Consider the following 15,424-nt stretch of genomic DNA (forward strand, 5'->3'; position numbering starts at 1 on the left):
TAAAGTTACAGCTTTTTAAGCCTCATAAATCTGTAGCTTAAATATCCCTTACTTAGGAAAAGTTACAGACACATTTGCTTTTTCTCCAAAACCACTAAATTACATCCCAACTTCCACTGCCGCTAAGTATCTCCCTCCCCTTCTCTGTCCCACCATTACTGGCAAGGGGAAGGAACAGTGTTACCAAAAGAGCCAGAGGGATTGACAGTTTCAAGGAGGTAGAGTATACGCTGAATATGAAGATAAAGTAAATTAAGGACTAAAAAATGTTTGTTGGATTTGGTAACATGGAGGTAAATGGGTGACGTCAACCAAAACAAGTGCAGTCAATTATTTCCCCAAAAGACGTAATTGATTTTTTTCTGACTCCATGCTTAATGCACGACCTTGTGGAACAATAATTCAATAAGAAAAAAAAGTTATTACCCAGTAATTTTCTTTCTTCTTAAGAGTACTGAAATTGACTATTATATCATTTGTTCCAAAAGTCTCTCGGCAAGTTAGGTTGAATACTAGACTGAAAGGTTATTCTGATTTTAAAATAACTACTACGTATAAGGCCTCTTCAGTCTATGGGCACTTTCTTATCTTCTAGGGATGGTCTGAAAAACAAACAAAAACTATTTAGGATATATACTTCCAGGCTTTACAACAGGCTTCTGTTGTTAAGATATCTTCAACTATTTCCTTTTGTATCACCCTTAAGTGTACCAACACCTGTATTATTCTGTTTAGTTATCTGGCCACAATAGAGCTTTATGAACACGATCTACTAGCTACGGCCTTTTGACAATAAGCACGTTTGGAAAGACAAACTTTAAATTGTGGCATATTTTCTCGAGTTTAAAGTCAACATTGTATGGTTTGGTAAGGTTAGAAAGAAACTTCAAATGGCTGTCTAATATCTTCTTCTAGGTGGGGCTACCCAAAAGAGCAAAGCAAATCTTTTTATTAGAACCATTAGGAAATGTTTTTTTAATGTCCAAACCGTATTGCTACAAGAGGACTTATTATTTCACAAGGATTACAGATTAGTTAGCTGTCTAAATAACAATCAAATTAGCAAGTTACCAATGACCTCATGAATCAGCTATTTAAAGCCACAATGCTATGAAAAATAATTCACCACAAAACTTAGGTGAAAGACAATAAACATTTATTTTTACTTCTGATTTTGGGTCAGCTGAACATTTCTTCTGGGCTTGGCTAATTTTAGCTAGGGTTGCTCATCTGTCTACAGTCAGCCAGCAGGTAAGCTGGTCACTGGTTGGTCTAAGTTGGCCTCATTTGGGACAGCTTGCTGCATGAGGTTTCTAAACTCTTACTAGGCTAGACTGAGCTTAATTTTGCCACATGTTTTTTTTGCCAGAACAAGTCTTAGTGACACTTGGATTCAAAGGGGTGAGAACAGAACCCACCTCTTGATGGGAGAAAGTGAGAATTGCCTTGCAAAAGGGATAGATGGGGGCATGGACGATTACAGTCAGCCTTACAGTCAAACTACCAAAACCTCAACTAGTCTTTTCTACACACTAAGTATCTGATATTGATACTGCTCCCCCTTCATCCCTGAATCTGACCTGATGAACGAAGTGACAATTCATTTTATCATTGTAAAATGTAGTTCTGAAAATGTTGTTAAACTGCAGTCAAGATGTGCTAAAATTAAAGGGCAAGTTGGGATTTTAATTTAACAGCCTAAGAAATTTAAAAAAACTGATGTTTTGACTTCAGGAAAAAAAATGATAACCTTAGTAACTAGGCAATATTAATGTGCACAATTAAGAGGAAATTATACTGCTTAAGAAGTTTTTAAATTTTTTATTTACTTAGAGCCTATATTATTTGATAAACTATCAGAAATAGTTTTATTCAAAGAGTAAACACCCATGAGCCTTTAAAATGAACCATTTATTAAATCAGACTGTTATTCTTAACAGTTATGTAAGTTACATGGTTTATGTCAAGAGTATTTCACATGGAAATTTTTTAAACTCTTATAGGCAAGCAAAATTGTACCACACAATATATAAGTAGGAAGGGGACTGCTAAACATTCAAATAAGGCAAGTATTTAAAAACAATAAAACAGTAATTAAAAAAAATTCAAGCATTCCTTTAAGAGAATTCAATACTACAAGCTAAATGTACTTTCTGTGTGTATTCATATAATCAAGGCAGTGTTTCTTCTTTTAAAACGTCAGGAAATGGAATAAGGCTCATTAATAGATACAGCTGCCCTCAAGATTTTTAATCTCAGTTGCTTTCTTTAAATTAAAATTCACAAAGTGCACAATTAAGATATATCAAAAAACTGAATCTGCTACTCTAACAACAGCTGTCCATGCTTAATACTTAGTGGTTTATTTGACCAAATTATGTCTTTTCAGGGAAAAAAATAAAAAAAAAAGATAAGCCACTGTAAAACATTTAGTTTGAAATGTATGCTAGTAATTTCCTTAGAAATCAAAAATTATGGAGGAAAAGGGTTATTTACCTTAAGGAAAAGAAAGCAAAACACTGGAATGACCAAACATTTTCAAAGAACAAGCACCACAAAGGACATTTGCATTCAGTTTTGTAATATTTATCAATGCATTTTTTTCTTACTCCAACCAATCTACTTCATCAAATTCTGAATCATCTTCTGAATCACTATATTCCACAGCAATACGGCGAGACAGGATGGTGGCAACGTCATTTTCAATGCGTTCATGTTTAGCTTCCTGTTCACGCTGTTCTTCAACTTTTCGTAGCTGAATACCTGATATTGTAAATCCAAACCATTCATTGTAAACCAAAATGCCAGATATTATTAGGTATTATTAATCTAATAAAATAAAATACACATGAGAAATACTAACAGGAAAATAAAGCACAATCTATTAAGAATTTAAAGGAATCATATTTAGACAGATGTTAATTCTTTTTATTATGTTATCACCTGTGATATCATTTGGTGAAACCTACCACATATCCCAGGAGAAGTTTATGGTTATCTAGTCACTATGGTCTTTCTATGTTTCCCTACTCACCATCTCCTAGAGTTAACCAAGGTGACATATTTCTTTTTTTTGTTACCTCTATGGTCAAATAAATTAAACACTGATAAACATATTTTCTATGGCTTTATCTCCTCAGTATTGAGAGAAAGGCACTATTATTGATTCTATACTGTCAGTGCCTGGCATACAGTAGGTGTTTAGGAAATGTTGGCTGAATAAATTAGTGAATATAACAGGTCTTTCCTTTGTTACTAAGGGAGAAACCTTAATCCTTTAAAGGCACTGGTAAGCAAGTATCACTTGTACACCAAATGGTGTTCAGCCTTAACACTGAAAAAGATATCGTCTTTAAAGGAGTTAATATACATATTAAATATAATGTGTAAAGTTTAACTTAAAATTTCCTATAACATTTAAGTCTGATACTTTTGAATTTCTCATTCATCCAATAAACAATTTAAGAAGCCCTACTAAGTATGAAAATAAAACAATTAATATATTTTCTTGAAAATGACTTAAAATATAAATTGAACATAGTTTTTATTTTATAAGACCATTTGTGCAAAAACATGATCATCTAAAATTTTATAAATGAAGAAAACATTACTGTCTCAAATATTTAGAAAGTTTCTAATGCTACTATAGTAATGCCTTTAAGGGCTTCAGAGAAAATTACCTTTTCGTATTGCTTCCAGAAGTACACTCCTGGCGTCACTGATTACAGGTAGGGTTGACGGATGACGCTTTGGCTCAGAAGCAGGTATAACTTGTGATGGAGGAGATGGAGGCATTAATGGAACATGGGGACCTGGGGCAGTAGATGGAGTTGGATGTAGCCCAGAGGGAGGATGAGCAAGAGCTGCAACTGTGACAGGTGAGGATGGTCGAATGCCAGGTGGAGGCAGAGGAGGCGGTGGTGGGGGTGGAGGCAGCCCCTGGACTTCTCCTTGTGGGAGTGGATGAACTGGTACAGTCTCGCATACTGGGGCGGCTCTAGCTACCGGTGGAGAGGGCTGAACTAGAGGAGGTGCAATTGGAGGAGGAGCTGGGTGAAGAACTCCAGGGGCAATCTGAAGAGGAGCTGGAGGTGGTGGTACTGCTGGAGCTTGCAAAGCAGTGGTTGGAGGTGGAGGTGGGGGAGGTACTGGTGGGGGAGGAGTTGAAGTCATTGAAGCTCTTAAGGAAGAAGTTGACAAGGCAGATGGAAGAGGTGGTGGAGGAGGTGGGGGGGTAGGGCTCACAAACACAGGTGTCCTGCCTGTAGCTGGTGACTGAGGACGATTTTCTATCAAACCTGTAGCAGAACTGAAATGATAAAGAGACCCTAGCAAGTTATTTAAAGAGACAAAAATAACCACACAAAATATAAATGGCTATCAGGAATTATACCAAAGTCATGTAATGACACGTTCTTATAAATTAAAAATTCTTCATCAGTATTTAGAATGAAACGAGAATTAAAAGGATAGTATTAAGAAAATTAATATGTGGTGCTTTGATTTGTAATATTCTATGGTCTCATCCTCTCATGCAACTTTCATATCCACTCAAGCATTTCTGCTTAGTCTGATAAACAAAATGCTCAACTTTACACTGTGATATGACTCTTTGTAATGACTCAACATTTATCATATTACATTTGTAGCAATACCTGTGGCCAAAACAATAACTGTACTTATACTGAAGCTATCAAGACCCATCATATGTCATTTCAGTTAGATCAATGCAACTAATTATAAACGAAAAAAGGAAATTTATGGACCTCTTCCTTCCTGAGGATGGAACATCAAATGAGTCAGTGATACAAGACTGATTTTTTTTAACTGAAAATTATAAAGCTGATATCTATTTAAAAAATTTATAATATGGGTAACAATTGACAATATTAAACTTCAAAATAGCTTTACTGAAAGATTATTATGAGTAATTGCATATTTGATCTCAAATTCTTGAAGTATTTCCCCTAATGTCGAATTAACATTTATAATCACATCTTTGGTTCCCACCATCTTTTAGTCCCTAACCACATTTCAAAAATCCTTAATTTTTATTAATATATTGTACATCATGTGCTTGATAACAAAGCTATAATAAAAAACATCTTAATATTTAAATTATTATTGGCTAAATTTTCCCAAAAGAATATGTCAGCTTTTATTGGAAGCTGGCAAATTATGTCCCAAAGGCCAAATCTGACCCACTCTGTTTTTTGTAAATAAAGTTTTGTTGAAACTCAAACATATGCATTTATTTATGTAGAGTCCACACCTGCTTTCATGCAACCATGGCAGAGTTGAATATTTGTGACAAAGCCCAGCTGATCACAAAGCCTAAAATATTTACTATATGGGCCTTTAAAGAAAAAGGTTAACAACACCTGAGATAAAACATCATGCGCTCGTCCCGACATACCTGATACAGGTGGGTATGGGTTTTGCATCTCCTGCTCCATGCATTGGTGGAGGTGGAGGTGGTTCATGTGGTCTGACCAAGACCCTTTCCTCAGCTCTAGTCAGAAGCTCACTCATCTGACTAAATGGCAAGGCAGAAAGTGAATAAGATCCATCCATATGATCCACATATGTCTGAGGTCTAAAAAAAATATATATATATATAATATCAGTGTATTCTTCTTGAATTACTGGTGAAGTAAAGTGTTCTACATGATATATTTAAGGTTTATCCTTTGAATGCCAATATTTTAACCCCTTTTAAGAAACTTCTTTCACAAATTCATTACTTTCAGCCTGTTTTTTAAACACAAAATTCTGCTTAAAATGCAACCTTTCCTTGCTGATTCAGGTTATTATGATGACCTTCGGTTGTTTTATTATTTCATAGTATAATACTAATTCAATTCACAGGGTGAAAGTATTACATTTATAATCTTATGAACAAGAAAATAACTTCTATCACATTGTGTTCAAAGCTATCTGCCTCTATTTAATTTTTTTCTTTACGATAAGATAATAATGACAAAGAGCTAGAATAGGAAAAATGGAATTTTCTACCACCAGGACATTCTATTGCTCTCTTAAACCTAAATGACTTCCAAATGTCTGGAATGTCCCCTGTGCCCAAGGGAGAAAGACCTCCCTGATATTCGTAGCAGAGATTGCTAACTACACTGCTTTTGTCTCTTTGCTATTTTCAAAGGTGCTAGGGTACTCAGAAAATAGCTAACATAATAACATGTGATATATTTTTGCATATATCAGATTTAAGCAAAATTTTAGATACTTTGAGAATGTAAAGACTTATAATTATTTACTGCTCTAGTGCATGCTGGGGACAAAGCTGGATTTAAAAGATGTGCCACAAAGCAAGTTAGAAATTATTATATGTACACTACTGAGTCAGCTAAATACCTCAATCACTTAACAGTTATTAGAAGTAAATGTTTATCTATAGATTATTAATTTTAAAAAATCAATTATTTCAGTTTCTGTTAGTACCGCATATAGAGAATATCTTTTATGTATATTACTCCTAAAATAGGCTAAGATATTCAACACTTATGGCCCAATAATTTACATGTATTATACAAAAGAAAATTTTTCCCATTCAAAATTAATAACTATAAAATATATACTAATAACTATAATCAACTGTATACAAATTTCTTCACAGAGAGATGATACTGTTTGTTAGGATTGCATGTTAGTTAGATAGGGCCCCCAACCACTGAGAAAGAAAAGAACCTCTTATATATTTCTGCAAAAAGGAATGACTAATTTTGTTTGAAAGTCCTGATACATCTGAGGTGGGAGATGAGGCACAGAAAGGAAGTCAGGGGAAAGAAAAAGGAACAAAATACACTCCTTTTCAATTCCTATTTCATATGTACTGAATCAATAATACTTAAAAAAATTCCATACCCCAATACTTTATTATGAAATTCTAGCAGACTCTGCCTGAACTGAGAGGGAGTTGAGACTTCATGTGAAAGCTAGAACAACACTGAAGTTCATCTATTCTAACCACTCTTTCTATAGATGACAAAACTACAGTCCAGTTTTGTCATCTACAGAATAACCTGCCCAAAAATCAGACTTCAGTAGGGTCTGAGTGGTCGGTTTCAAAATCATCTCAATACTTATAGAATAGGGTCTGTCAATTCAACAGTTCAGGACTTAAGACTTAGAGATATGGATACTAGAAATAAAGCCAGTGTTTTATCATTAATTCTGTTAAAAAACAAAAAAAAGAAAAGAAACCTTGTTTCAAAATGAGAGGCTGGGCCATTAGCAACTTCAATATGCTTATGTAAGAGATTAGCATCATCTTCAGCGAGCTCTGGACCTTGGGCCAGCTTCTGCCATTCTCTCCGCCTGTCATGAGGTGCTCTTGGCACTTTTTCTGGTTCATGAGGACGATCTAGATTTTTCTGCTATAACAGATGTATTGAAACAAAGCCAAATGCTGAAGTGCTAAGTCTTTAAAAAGAAGTTATAACAATCAAAATAGAATTCTAATATCAACATTGAGAGACAATGTCATCATAATACAGTAAAAGTAACACAGAAATTTGATTTATGCATTCAGAATTAAATATTAGCTAGTTTGTAACCCCAATTTCTCATTTTTTTAAAACCTCTAATTGGGGCTGATGTACAAGCTATAAATAGTATGTCTAAGTACAAACTCTTGAGGTCATTAAGTCCCTTCAGATTAAAAAAGATTAATCAACTCTTCTCCCACATCTATTAGTTTTTGCTACAATGAGTGAAATTTCTACCATTAATGGCACTGTCTACCTCTAGCCAAAACCTGAAAATTTACTAAGGTTATGTTATCTGAAACCTGACTATTTAGTTAGAAAAAAAATCCAATTATCTAATTGAACCATAATAATTGTGTCACTCGGAGTTCCCATCACGGCACAGAGGAAACGAATCAGACTAGGAACCATGAGATTGCAGGTTCAATCCCTGGCCTTGCTCAGTGGGTTAAGAATCCGGTGTTGCTGTGAGCTGTGGTGTGGACTGCAGACGCGGCTCGGATCTGGTGTTGCTTTGGCTGTGGCATAGGCCATCAGCTGTAGCTCCAATTAGACCCTTAGCCTGGGAATCTCTGTATGCTGCGGGTGCAGCCCTGAAAAGACAAAATAAATAAATAAATAATTGTGTCACTCAACAGAAAATTAGGGTATTTGAAAAATTAAACAAAAAGTAATTCAAACTGTGGGAGAAAAAGCATAGAAAATATAGGGTAGGTATAATGAAGTCAAATGCCAAAGAAGCCAAGCAGGTAGCATGCAAAAATGAAGAGAGGAGTCAGATATAAGATGAGGCCTGAAGTGAACTAATAAACTGGCATATCCATCTGAGACATGCCAGTTCAAAAATATTAAAACCACTGTGTTTGTCAAACAAAACACTGCTTTGCAGGCAGAGTCTGGGCTACCAGTCACCAGTTTGCAAACTCTGGCTACAACACTAGTACATTGTCTGGTGTAGAAAATAATTACTTGTAGGCATTATGGGGAAGAGCAGGGAGAGCGGAGATGGCCAAAGGAGAAACAGGAATAATAAAGATAAATTTTGCTATCTTCATAAATCTGCCTAAATCCAGCTTTGCTCCCTCCTTCTAGTTATCATTACTAGTTATCTAGTTATCATTAATATGGAATAAAACAGATCCAAGTGAATTTTATTAAAAAGCATAAAATGACAACACAGTAAACAGATAATAGGAATTTTGTGAGAATGTAATAACCCTTCTAGAACATTTGGGATACGCCCTGTAGTCAAAAAATATTAACTGAATCTACAACATGTGCAAAATATTCCTTTGTTCCTTTCTAGCAGAATATCCTTCACTTTCCTTGTCCACTTAATTTTCATTTGTTCTTCGAGACTCATTATAAGCTTTGTTTAAGTGTTTATTAGCCTTGTCCTCCGTCTAAAGCAGGTGCTATTCTGCGCTATCCAAACCCTCCATGCATACATACCTCTGTTAGGGCACTTGCAACACCATATTATAATATCCTAATTGCTCATTTGCTCCCCATCGGACTATGTGTGATCTTTTGGTGTAGTTTATAAAAGGCTTCATTATTTAACTATATGAACCAAATTAAACTGTTCAAAGTACAGAATTAATAAATTTCCATATATGCAACAAAACACAATACATGAAAACTAACTTCAATTTTTTGTATTTCTTGTAATACCTTCTGCTTCCTCTTTTCTTTCCTCTTATCCTCTGTATCTTGTAACATTTTTTCTTTCCACAGATCAAAGAAATATGAAGGATTGGTATAAAACTTCAAACCTTCTTTACCATCATCTCTGAAATTTAAAATATCAATTAAAATAAATACAAAATCAATTAAAATGCATTAGTAAAACAGGTAATCAGAATAGAAATAATTTCACTAAAGTCGTTTCCTTTTACATTAACAAAATATAGCATGTGTAAAAACGTTGGCAAAATAAATCAGAGTATGTACCAATAGAACATTTCTCATAAATGAGACAGGAAACTAAGGAAAATGGAAAACCAGAAGTTTTTCAGAGTTGGTATTAATAATTTAAAGCACACCTGGACAGGAGTTCCCTCATGGCTCAGCAGGTTAAGGATCTGGTGTTGTCACTGCTATGGCATGGGTTTGATCCTTGCCCCAGGAACTTCTACATGCTACAGGTGTGGCCATAATAAATAAATAAAGTACACCTGGACAATTTCATCCCTAATTGTTGCTTAATACCAAGTTTTCTAGAAGCCCTATGGGAAATTCCAATAATTACAAATGATCTGCCAAAGATAAATGCCTGAAAGGACAATAAGATCATTTAGAACAGAGAAACTATCCAGGATTTTTGCCAATATTTTTACTTACTTATCATTTAACCAAATCCAAAAAATACCACCAAATAGTCATTTTAATAGTAAGAGTTACAGCCAATGACTTGAATACTAACAAATAATTTCAAATAACTATCCAAATATCATTTTATTGAGGACTGGTGTTATTCTTCTTAAATTACCCATTTAACAATTCATGTACAAGACTCCACAGAATGGCTGAATGGTAAATGCTAATGCTAAAACAATTTAAACAGAAACTACATATTCATTATACAAAAATTTAATGCATATAAATCAAAAGTAGACAAGAACAAGAAAAAGCATTTATTTTATTAATGCGATGGGATTTTAAACTCTATTTTTTCTTTCCCCTATAATTAGAAAATTAAATTAAAAAGACAATAACAACTACTTGTCCCTTCATATTAATGTCTGACATTGGCTTTTTTAAAAAAACGCCTGTCAAAACAACTCCTTTCATAAGCCTTGTCTTTTGTATGTTAGAACCTTGGGAACTCACCCTAGTGAATAAAGAGAAAGTCTTCTAAAGTTCGTGGATTCTGCACCGGTCAGGAATCCAGTGAAATATAAATGTTTGAGACTTAGCATTTAAATGGAGACTGCTAGTTATTTGAATTTAAAGCCCGAGATAAATAATTGGCCTTTATATTTTTTAGCTTACTGACCTGTAAGGAGTGAGTATATTGAGAGGTGGAGGCTGTTCACAAACATCATATGTTTCTTGTAACGGAATGGGCAAAGTCTTGCGGTCAAAAAGCTGCTGATCTTGAATTGTAGAACTTCGGAAAGCTTTTCTCATTGTTATATCTTGCAAAGACACTAAAACAAAAATGCAAAATGTATTTTACTTTATTTTACTAAGATGATTTAACATAAGGACAAATTCATATACTGTATTTGTTTAAAAGTCAGTATGGCTCAGACAGTTGTGTGTGTAGCGGCTTATGAATTAAGAACCATACTTTAAATGCTCTATCACTATTTCCCAGATCACTTTGTACTTAGTTTTCCCAATCAGATGAGTTTTAATGCAACTTTTGATTTCCAAGATCAGAAGGTTCTAATGACATCTGAAGCATATTCTACATTTCCCATCAAACATACTTCTTTTCTCTACCTGCCATTCCCAGTCCCCACCAACATACATTCTCTTCTTTTTCTCTATAATCTTTTTTCCGTCTCCCTTTATTAATTCTACTCACCTTATACAACTGAAGGAATTAGTTATCAGTGGCATTCTGAGCTAAACACACTAGTTCTCTATGCTATCGAGACTGTATCATATGCATACTATAAATTAAACTTAATGTAAACAATGAAATTTTCAAGTACTGGGCAACCTGTATTAGTGTCTATTTCACTTATCTTTTATCGTGTACTATAAAGCTCTCCATTTAACCATAAGCTCTTGAAGACTGAGACTACCTTGCACATCAGTGTCTCTAGTAACTAGCACAGCCCTATCATATGAAGATTTAAAATAATTTACTCATTTTCTTTTGGACTGTGTAGCATGTTAAAATAAGAAATGTAACAAAATACTAGATTCTTAACCCAGTGATCTTCCGGTATTGAAAAATCAGGTGATTTCCTACATATTTAACATAGCTTTAAGTACAGATAAATGTTCTATACCATGAGAGGTCAGTATTATATAATCATAACAATTCTTAAATTATTTTTCTCCCTAAAATAATATCTCTTTCATCCTAACAAATAAAATTCACTCAACATTAATGTTTGGATCTATGAAATAAGTAGAACAATGAGGCTGGCTATGCAATAGCCACACCAGGATTGCATTCCCAGCGATTCCACTGCTACCTGACTTGTAATACATTTAAAAACACCAAAATAACATTCAAAGGAGAAGAGTTTATTCCCACTATGACTAAAAGGTAGCATGAGAGATATTTAATGAGTACGTACACTATGGTGCTAAATGCTTTCACAGATTTTTACTTAACCTTTACAATTTAATGATAGGAATTATTATTCCATTTTTAAACGTAAGAAAACAGATCTATCTGCCTTTGAGGCTAATCCCTTTGCCACAATGCCACGCACTGTTCCTTTGGCTCCTGTCAAAAGTGGTCTCTGTTTTCCGCAATCAAAATGGATTTCTTGCCACCTTCCTATCCTATCCCACTTATTAACTCTAAGTATGAAACCCAGTGTTTAATTTCCCAAAACTTTCTTGGTACAGGATATAAAGAACATGTAAAGTAATAAGCACTTTTCTATCTTCAGCTCCTCTCATTTATCATTTCTCTTACTTGTTAACAGACCACTACAACAAAGCCTCTTCCAGCTGCCAAGAGTGACATCTGATATCACTTAGTGTTATACAACACAGTAAGTCAGCACAGTATATTCGTAAACATAACTGAATTATACTTATAATTTGCTTAAAAATTCAGTTTTTTAACATTTTCTAAATTATATTGGTAGTTCTCACTGTTACTTACTATTTAATGATAATGTAAAAACCCAAAATGTTGATATTATACCCTATATTATTGCATATGTAATATTACTTTATTTGAACTTTCACTAAGTTAAAAAAGTCTAGGTTAAATAACTTGAAAATTCCTCTATCCAATATTCCCAAAACAATTTCAAATTAAGTAGTTCAACTTTTAGATTATGAATACTTCCCCAATGTTCCATGTAATTCTATAAGAAACTGAACAACTCTGATGATAGTTGTTGGCACACTAAGAATTTTTGTAACATTTAAATACATCTTAAATTATTTACTAGTATCTGTATTTTCATTTTCAATTTTAATGGGAATGCTAAAATATTGGTTAAAATTTAATAGTATTTTTAAACTATTAATTTTTATTTCTGTTACATAAAAGAACTGCCTTGTATTTCTATATTATCAGAGGAAATGTATTCATAACTTACATGTTAAAGTTATTTTAAAAAGAAAATTTGAATGCAAAAGACACATTAGAAAGTATGGCCACACCATACTACCCAAAGCAATCTACAGATTCAATGCAATCCCTATCAAATTACCCATGACAGTTTTCACAGAACTAGAACAAACAATCCAAACATTTATATGGAACCACAAAAGACCCAGAATCGCCAAAGCAATCCTGAGAAACAAAAATCAAGCAGGAGGCATAACTCTCCCAGACTTCAAGAAATACTACAAAGCCACAGTCATCAAGACAGTGTGGTACTGGTATCAAAACAGACAGACAGACCAATGGAACAGAATAGAGAATCCGGAAATAAACCCTGACACCTATGGTCAATTAATCTTTGACAAGGGAGGCAAGAACAGAAAATGGGAAAAAGAAAGTCTATTCAGCAAGCATTGCTGGGAAATCTGGACAGCTGCATGCAAAGCAATGAAACTAGAACACACCCTCACACCATGCACAAAAATAAACTCACAATGGCTGAAAGACTTAAATATACGACAGGACACCATCAAACTCCTAGAAGAGAACATAGGCAAAACACTCTCTGACATCAACATCATGAATATTTTCTCAGGTTAGTCTCCCAAAGCAATAGAAATTAGAGCAAAAATAAACCCATGGGACCTCATCAAACTGAAAAGCTTTCGCACAGCAAAGGAAACCCAAAAGAAAACAAAAAGACAACTTACTGAATGGGAGAAAATAGTTTCAAATGATGCAACCGACAAGGGCTTAATCTCTAGAATATATAAACAACTTATACAACCCAACAGCAAAAAAACCAATCAATCAATGGAAAAATGGGCAAAAGACCTGAATAGACTGTTCTCCAAGGAAGATATACAGATGGCCAACAATCACATGAAAAAATGCTCAACATCGCTGAGTATAAGAGAAATGCAAATCAAAACTACCATGAGATACCACCTCACACCAGTCAGAATGGCCATCATTAATAAATCCACAAATAACAAGTGCTGGAGGGGCTGTGGAGAAAAGGGAACCCTCCTGCACTGTTGGTGGGAATGTCAACTGATACAGCCACTATGGAGAACAGTTTGGAGATACCTTAGAAATCTATACATAGAACTTCCATATGACCCCACAATCCCACTCTTGGGCATCTATCCGGACAAAACTCTACTTAAAAGAGACACGTGCACCCGCATGTTCCTTGCAGCACTATTCACAATAGCCAGGACATGGAAACAATCCAAATATCCATCGACAGATGATTGGATTCGGAAGAGGTGGTATATATACACAATGGAATACTACTCAGCCATAAAAAAGAATGACATAATGCCATTTGCAGCAACATGGATGGAACTAGAGACTCTCATACTGAGTGAAATTAGCCAGAAAGACAAAGACAAATACCATATGATATCACTTATAACTGGAATCTAATATCCAGCACAAATGAACATCTCCTCAGAAGAGAAAATCATGGACTTGGAGAAGAGACTTGTGGCTGCTTGATGGGAGGGGGAGGGAGTGGGAGGGATCGGGAGCTTGGGCTTATTGGACACAACTTAGAATAGATTTACAAGGAGATCCTGATGAGTAGCATTGAGAACTATGTCTAGATACTCATGTTGCAACAGAAGAAAGGGTGGGGGAGAAAATGTAATTGTAATGTACACATGTAAGGATAACCTGACCCCGTTGCTGTACAGTGGGAAAATAAAAAAAAAAAAAAAAAAAAAGAAAAGAAAGTATGGCCACAAAACATTTTTTTTTAACATTAACAATGATTTTATTTCAAGAATTTCATGGGACTTCTTATTCTGACTCAGTGGGTTGAGGACCGGAAGTCTCTGTGAGGACGCAGGTTCAATCCCTGGCCTGGCTCAGTGGGCTAAGGATCCAGCATTGCTGTGAGGGTGCAGATGCGGCTCAGATCCAGTATTGCTGTGGCTGTGGCACAGGCTCCAGTTGCAGCTCTGATTTGACCCCTGACCCGGGTACTTCCACAGGTGCGGCTGTAAAAAGAAAAAAAAGAACTTCATGAAGTATAACCAATATACAGAAAAATGTTTCAAAGGATAACAAGAAAAACATCCCACAGAATGGGAGAAAATCACTGCAACTCAGAGGATTTGGGATTTGGATCCCCAATATATATTGAATTCTCATAACTCAGTAATAAAAAGAAAAACAATCCCAATTAAAAATGAGAAAAGGATCTAAACAGATATTTCTCCAAAAAAGATACACAAATTGCCATTAAGTCACTTAAACCCTGGTTTTAAGTCCTAGCTCCACCACTTTCCTTCTTGATGACTTGTCTCTAAATGGCTTATTAGCAATGAAAAGATGATTGACATCATTAGTCATCAGGGAAATGCCAATACATTCCACAAAATGAAACAGTATTAAAAACGTTATGCTAAGAAATTAAAGAAGCCATTTATAAAAGATCATATATTGCATGACTCCAATTACATAATATAAATGTCCAGAATAGGCAAATCCATAGAGACATAAAGTAGGTTAGTCATTACTAGAGGCTGGGGAGAATGGGAGATGGGAAGTGAGTACTACTGGATATAGAGTTTCTTTTTAGGGTTAAGAAAATGTTCTAAAACTGATTGCAGTGAGAGTTGCATAACTGTGAAAATACTAAAAGCCATTGAATCAT

General features: G+C 34.7%; 1 protein-coding gene across 10 annotated transcripts in view; it reads right to left on the bottom strand.

Annotated features, from left to right (window-relative positions):
• Window positions 1-1,892: 1,892 nt before the first annotated feature.
• The window catches only part of WASF1 (WASP family member 1), a 144,749-nt gene continuing 131,217 nt past the window's right edge, over window positions 1,893-15,424 (bottom strand). For 4 of the 10 annotated variants that reach the window (XM_084962811.1, XM_021091088.2, XM_021091085.2 and 1 more), the window contains exons 4-9: window positions 10,504-10,657; window positions 9,153-9,297; window positions 7,222-7,394; window positions 5,417-5,596; window positions 3,681-4,309; window positions 1,893-2,763 (exon numbers count right to left, since the gene is read on the bottom strand). In XM_084962811.1, coding sequence (XP_084818937.1) covers window positions 2,606-2,763; window positions 3,681-4,309; window positions 5,417-5,596; window positions 7,222-7,394; window positions 9,153-9,297; window positions 10,504-10,657 — 1,439 coding nt within the window. In that variant the 3' untranslated portion in view covers window positions 1,893-2,605. The remainder of the gene's footprint in view (window positions 2,764-3,680; window positions 4,310-5,416; window positions 5,597-7,221; window positions 7,395-9,152; window positions 9,298-10,503; window positions 10,658-15,424) is intronic. The other 6 variants (XM_084962825.1, XM_084962850.1, XM_021091104.2 and 3 more) reach the window with 3 other exon arrangements.

The sequence above is a fragment of the Sus scrofa genome, chromosome 1 (assembly GCF_054392235.1).
Source record: "Sus scrofa isolate SSC_HxYL_T2T_F1_AM1 chromosome 1, Sscrofa_HxYL_maternal_Yorkshire_Landrace_v2.0, whole genome shotgun sequence".
In the NCBI taxonomy this organism is placed as follows: Eukaryota; Metazoa; Chordata; class Mammalia; order Artiodactyla; family Suidae; genus Sus; species Sus scrofa.